General features: G+C 41.5%; 1 protein-coding gene across 1 annotated transcript in view; it reads left to right on the top strand.

Moving 5' to 3' along the window:
* The first annotated feature begins 2 nt into the window (after positions 1 to 2).
* The window catches only part of Ints3 (integrator complex subunit 3), a 42,173-nt gene continuing 35,702 nt past the window's right edge, over positions 3 to 6,473 (top strand). Inside the window, exon 1 of the mRNA XM_015502868.2 lies at positions 3 to 197. Coding sequence (XP_015358354.1) covers positions 54 to 197 — 144 coding nt within the window. The 5' untranslated portion in view covers positions 3 to 53. The remainder of the gene's footprint in view (positions 198 to 6,473) is intronic.

The raw sequence follows: 6,473 nt of genomic DNA, 5'->3' as shown, positions 1-6,473 counted from the left end.
AGGACTTCCCACCCACCCACTCCCCGGCCTTTTCCCGTCTCCTGGCTGCTGCCATGGAGTTACAGAAGGGAAAGGGGGCAGCAGCAGCAGCTGCTTCGGGAGCGGCGGGAGGTGGAGGAGGAGCGGGAGCAGGAGCCCCAGGAGGGGGGAGGCTGCTACTTTCAACCAGTTTGGATGCCAAGGATGAGTTAGAGGAGGTAGGTGTGGCGGGTGGGGAAGGGAGTTAAGAAATTGGGTTGAGGGATACGGAGCGGATATGGATGGGGGTGGGGGGAAAGGCCTTCAAGTTTTTTCCAAGGCAACACAAACACTGCTCTAGTTTCCTGCTCCTGAAGGAAGAAGTGTGGGCCAACTTCCTGGATAGGTTGTCATAGTAACAGCAGCCACTAGTCTGAAAATGGGTGAGGGGTGTTGGTGATGGAAGGGATACAGCATCCAGATTTACCGAATTTATTTATTTTTATTCCTTTCCACATACACATCACAGCTATTTTTAATGTCCACTCTGTTTCAGACCCAGATCATATTGACTTGAGAATAATGTGTGTGTGTTTGTGTGTGTGTAGGTGTCTTGGGCTGATAGGAGCTTGCAGCAGGCCTTGGACCCTCCTGTTAGATGGTATTATTGACGTCGGCAGACACAGTCAGTTGCCAGTCAACTAGGCATTTAGAATGAGGACACGTGAATAGTGTTAGTTCAGTAGCCTCAGCCACAGGAATGGGGTGAACAAGTGAATGTGACCTAGGGGACCATGTTCCGTAGAAGAGATAGAGAACACAGGGTTGCTGAGAAGAACGTAGGGCAGGGGAGGTAGCTCACTCAGTAGTAGCACACTTGCCAAGCATGCCCCATGCCTTGAGTTTAATTCCTAGTACCTCATTTTTAAAAAGGATGGAGTGAGGCAATACCATGGAACAGAATGGGAATTCTTAGGGAACTTGGTAGTTGTTCCTCCCTTCTCTTCCCCCAGTTGTTCTTCCCCTGCTGGTTTGGAGTCGATCACATATCTCTTTCCTATGCTATACACAAAGTTATTGACATAGGAATATAAGACCCAGCCCAGAACTGAGGCATGATTCCTGAACTATTTGTAAAGCCTATTCAGTGCTTCAACTCAGTGGTTATCTAGAGATAGGATGAGGAAATTAATAGGCCCTGGCTCTTCACTGTTCATTCTGCTGCTTCTGATTTTGTTATAGCCCTTTATCAGTTATTAGAGGGTAGACAGGCAGATAGGTGAAACTCATAAGTTTATTTGAAAAACTATTAGTTCAGACACAAGACAGTGAGACAGTGTGAATCAAGAGGTGGTTAAATAGCAACTGCAGATTACCTACCGGCAAAAGTCTACTTGTAGTTTGGCTTCCCCCCAGTAGTTCTCTGAACATTTAGATAAAGTTTGTTTTGTGGTTATTTTTTTTAAAAATCAAAATAAATATAATTAGAAATGTAAATAATACTGCAAAAATAATGTATTTCCAAAAATTAAATTGAGTTAGTTAAAAAAAAAAATCTTGCTTAGGATTACCTGGATATTCAAATTATCTTTTTTTTTTTTTTTTAACGAAATGACCATTTTGGGGACTAGAGATGTAGTTCAAATGGTTAAGTGCTTGCCTGGCATGCGTGAGGCCGTTGTTCCATCTCTGAGTACTACACCACCACGAGAGAAAGAAATGGCCACTTTTATGTCAGTAGTAAAACTACTGCCTTTGGTTCCTCTATCAGTTGTATGGAAGGGAAAAGACTAATGGTGGATGATAATCTGTTTATTCCTCATCCTGATTCCTACAGGGGTCATCGTGCCTGTGATTTAATTTAAACCACAGGGTAAGACAGCATCCTGTTCAGTAAACAAAATGATATGGCAGGAGGAGACCACAAAAGAAGGGAAGCATTTATTTTCTTGCTTTTTTAGACTGAGAATGAACTTTTTACTGTTTCCAGGGAGAAGAGGAAGGGAGAGTCCTTTTTTTTTTCCCCCTAATCTCCTTCATGGTGCAGATGTTTCTTATTGTGCCTCAAGCTCCTCTACTCTCCTTCCTTCTTGGCCTTTTGTCCTTTGCATTCAAACTTTCCAGCTAGCCTTACAACACTATTTTCCCCCCGTTTGTGGTTCTGTCAACCCCACTAGACCAGAGTGATTTTAAGGGCTCTGACTTCTTCATCTGGGCCTCAGCACAGATCTCTGCACACAGAAGTTATCAAAACCTGGTTGTTGACCAACTGACCTGTGCTTGTTCTGGCTGGGTAATTTTCCTTTACAGGTCTATCTATTCACAGGTACGCAGAGGTAGCCCCCTGACCATGTACACTTACTGTGTGTTGAGAATTATAGGGAAATAAGATGGGTGAGACCCAAAGTCTGCCTTCCACAGTTTATCATCTGAAGACTTGAATTAACACACCCAAAAGAAGGTTTAAAACAAAGAAGATCTGATTAGAATAATGAAGAGGATGGGGTCATTATAGTTGGGTATGATTTGGAAAGGCTCTTTAGAGGCCTGGAGTATGAAGCATTAGTCAAGGTCAGGGGCTGAGACTCTTCTACCCCAGGGAATGTTCCTTGTATCCTTTCTTCTCTTTGACCTCATTCCTCCCTTTGAAGACCAGTCTCCTTGCTCATCTCCAGCCCAATTTGGGGAGGGAATGGGATAAAAATAGTGCCAGAGATTGGAGGAGTTAGAACATGTAGTTCCTACTTGCATGAGCCTTTGCAGCTCCTGGTTATTCCTTTGTCAAAGAGGGGCCAGCCACCTTGAAGTGAGACTGAAAGCAGGAGCTGTGGCCCAAACAAGTCAGAACTTCTTGAAGTTATGGATAGGTCTTAGCATTGCATTTGATTAGAAGTATGTCCCTGCCATATTTTCCCCAGGGAATAATTTATATCCTTTCCATGGAATCGCTAGGGAATGGGCTTTGAGTCATTTCCAGTTTTTTTCCATAAATCATCATTTCACATACAAGGGACTCTTTGTTGAATATAGGTTGTCCTTAAGTATCCATAGGGGATTGGTTCTAGGCCCATCAGAGGATGCCAGAATCTGAGATGCTCAAGGCCCTATGTCAGTTCTGTGTACGGGGAAAGAAAGGGCTAGCTGTGCTTGGAACCCGCTGTTGAGTAACTCCTCATTGATGTGGGTTCTTGAGGATTTTGCCCATTGGATCATTTCTTCCTTTCCTGAAGACCATAGAATTTAGTCCTTCAAGGCCAAAATGTCCCATAAAGGGGCAGTATATACTATTACACTCCCCCCCACCCCAACTAGGGATTGAACTCAAGGTCCTACCTTGCTAGGCAAGCACTCCACCACTGAGCTGTACCCCCGCAGCTCGTTCTTTCTTTTATTATTATTTTTAAATTGTTTTAGTTGTCAATAGACCTTTATTTTATTTATTTATTTATATGTGGGGCAGAGAATCAAACCCAGTACCTCACATATGCTAGGCAAGTGCTCTACCACTGAGCTACAACCTCAGCCTTTATTTTTTATTTTTTTGAGATGGCCTTGGTAATTTGACTAGGCTGCTTTGAACTTATGTTCCGCCTGCCTCAGCATCCTGAGTAGCTGAAATTTTATTGTACACTTTTTTACCACACTATATATTTTCTTAGCTTAGGGTGGGAAATGAAAGATTAGAGGGATCCTTTTAACTTGAGACTCCAAAGTCAGTTTTCAGCTTCAGGTATATAATGGCAGATATCTGTTGCTGTTGTCATGGTAGTTATGGTCAGGCAGTCTTAGTACTAGAAAAATTAGTTGAGGAGCTCCTAGAGATGATAAATATTTACTCACCTCTCTGAGATGCTGTTGTAGAGTGCTTATTCTGAACAGAGCCATTCTGCCAGCAATTGTTGGCAGCTACATACATGATTTCATCTTTACTAAGGGCCTCCAGAGACTGGGGGAAGAAAGATATAGGATTGTAGGAATCTAGTTTCCTGTGGCCCTCTTTGAGGGGATTTGATGCTTTTTTTTTTTTAATATTTATTTTTTAGTTGTAGTTGGACACAATACCTTTATTTTATTTATTTTTATGTGGTGCTGAGGATCGAACCCAGGGCTTCACATGTGCCAGGCAAGCACTCTACCACTGAGCCACAACCCCAGCCCAGGATGTGGTGCTTTTGACATCCTGAATCGTTAATTCTCCATCCTGTATGGAGAAGTAATTTCTATAGTTCATGAGGAGTAGTGTCTTCTATACTCCCATTGCCTGCAAAGGACTTCCCATCACATTTCTCTCTCCATTGTGTTTATCTACTTTTCCAGATTCTGGACTCTCCTACTTTCTACATCCTTATCTGGGCCTCCCTGTTTCCAGAGGCCACTTTGTCCTTAACTGGGCAGTGACCCATAGAAAATTGACTCAGGCCTCTGAGCAGAGCTTAGAATATCCAGGAGGGGCCTAGAGAAACTGTTCCACCCAAGGTCTCTGAGAGTTAAATCATAGCGAGAAACTCTACCGCTCATAGGGCTATGTAGCCAGCTTTGTAGGATTTTGGTACAGGGCCCATCAGGCAGGCCCCTTCTAGAAGTCAAAGGTTTACAGAGGTAAGTAGGAGAGGAAGCATTTCAGCCTACTCAAGCATTTATCCATGGCCTGTGGTAGGGGGTTAGTTTTCAGGGATCTTCAAGGACATGCAATTAGAAATAGTGGCAAATGTTTTGAAGAGTCTGTTCTTCGTAGATGTAGATTTGTGCAACTGATGAGCTTCCTTACAAATTGGATAGATTCTAGCTCAATGAAGGCTGTATGCTAGATGCTTTCAAATTTTTATCTTATTTAATCCTCAGAGCAACCTTGTGATATAGGAATTATCTCTATATGATAAGAAAACCAGGGTTTAGAAAGAGTAAATAATTCACCCAACATGAACCTAAAGCTAACTAGCAAGTGCGGTTCCTTCTATGCTGGGTTTCCTGTCAGTTTGCATTAGTTAGTTGCTGTTTGATTTTTTCCTCTCTCTGTTGATTCAGCAGAGATTTCTTCCTTTGATAGGAAACAACATCTAGAATTTTAGGATGCTATGCTGCTGCTTGTTCACTATGTCCCTCAACTCTGCTTGTTAACCTCCGTTGGATACAGGGGTACCACCAAGAATAGTCTAGACTTGGCAGCTAGAATAACACTCTCTCCAGTCCCTGGTAAGAATCTTGGGTAGAAAGGGATGAAACTTTTTTTAAAAGGAAGCCCAGTGTGATGTTTTTCCTTCCCTTCTCTTTTTATGTATGAGGTGTACAAGGTAATGATGTATCTCAGAGTTTGTTGGAGAGGTGGTTTGTGACAGTCACAGCTCAGCTTTCATGTGATCTCACAGTTCCCTTTCACAAGTACGCAGGTGCTGTTTATTAAGGTGGAACCTGCTGATCTGACCTAATTTGGGAGATAGACCTGACATTTCCAGTGAAGTTGTAATACCTGCAAACCTGGCAGCTTTGGGTTATTTTAGGTTGAAGTTTTGTAGCTACCAGAGCTGCTTACATTAACACATAATTCTGCCCTCTGCCACCTTATGTTCTTACCCAGGATAGACATACACAACTTCAAGATGGTGGTTAGAAGAGAAGCATGATTATCTTTCATGCCTAGACCTTTTCCCATTGTCCTTATATTCAGTTATTAACAAGATGTTTTGTTCTGGCATCTATAGTCAAAGGGAAGTAAACCAGCCTGCCTTTGTCACAATTTTGCCAGCAGCATTATCATTGGGGATCATTTTTCCTTAAACAGTTTTTGGGTTAATCCTCATGATAAAAGTTTTAAAGGACTAAGGTTTAGGTGTTGATAGTGGAAAAGCTTTCTGGCAAAATATATGAGATATATTATCAATATCTAAATGTTTAGTATCAAATGCATCTTTGAAACAAGGAACCAGTGACTAAGATCTCTTTAGAAAATGTTGAGCACATGCCATGTTTGGGTGGCCTTTGAAAGTAGAATGGCCCTTGGATAGTTTTTAATATAGCTGTCCCTACTTTTGTTTAACTAGAGACCTTGGCAAGTTTTAGTCTGGCCTTTTATTCTGTCACTCCTTTTCTTTCCTCATACTCTCATTATTTTTTTTTTTTTAAATATTTATTTATTTATTTATTTTTTTTTTTAGTTTTCGGCAGGCACAACATCTTTGTTTGTATGTGGTGCTGAGGATCGAACCCGGGCCGCACGCATGCCAGGCGAGCACGCTACCGCTTGAGCCACATCCCCAGCCCCTCTCATTATTTTTTAAGTTTGTTTTTAGCATTTTGAGGGACGTTAGGTAGAACAGTATCTCCATATAGCTGTGTCTGTATATTTAGTGCATGCTGCATGCATGTGTAGAAATATCATACATTCAATTAAGACATGTTAACAAAAAAGAAAGTATTTTTAATATATATTTATATGTGTATGTATGTGTGTGTGTGTGTGTATATATATATATATATATATATATATATATATATATATATACACACACACATACATA

Source organism: Marmota marmota, unplaced genomic scaffold, assembly GCF_001458135.2.
Source record: "Marmota marmota marmota unplaced genomic scaffold, marMar, whole genome shotgun sequence".
Classification (NCBI taxonomy): Eukaryota; Metazoa; Chordata; class Mammalia; order Rodentia; family Sciuridae; genus Marmota; species Marmota marmota.
Note: the sequence above shows the minus strand (reverse complement) of the source record. Positions and strands in the feature narration are given on the sequence as shown.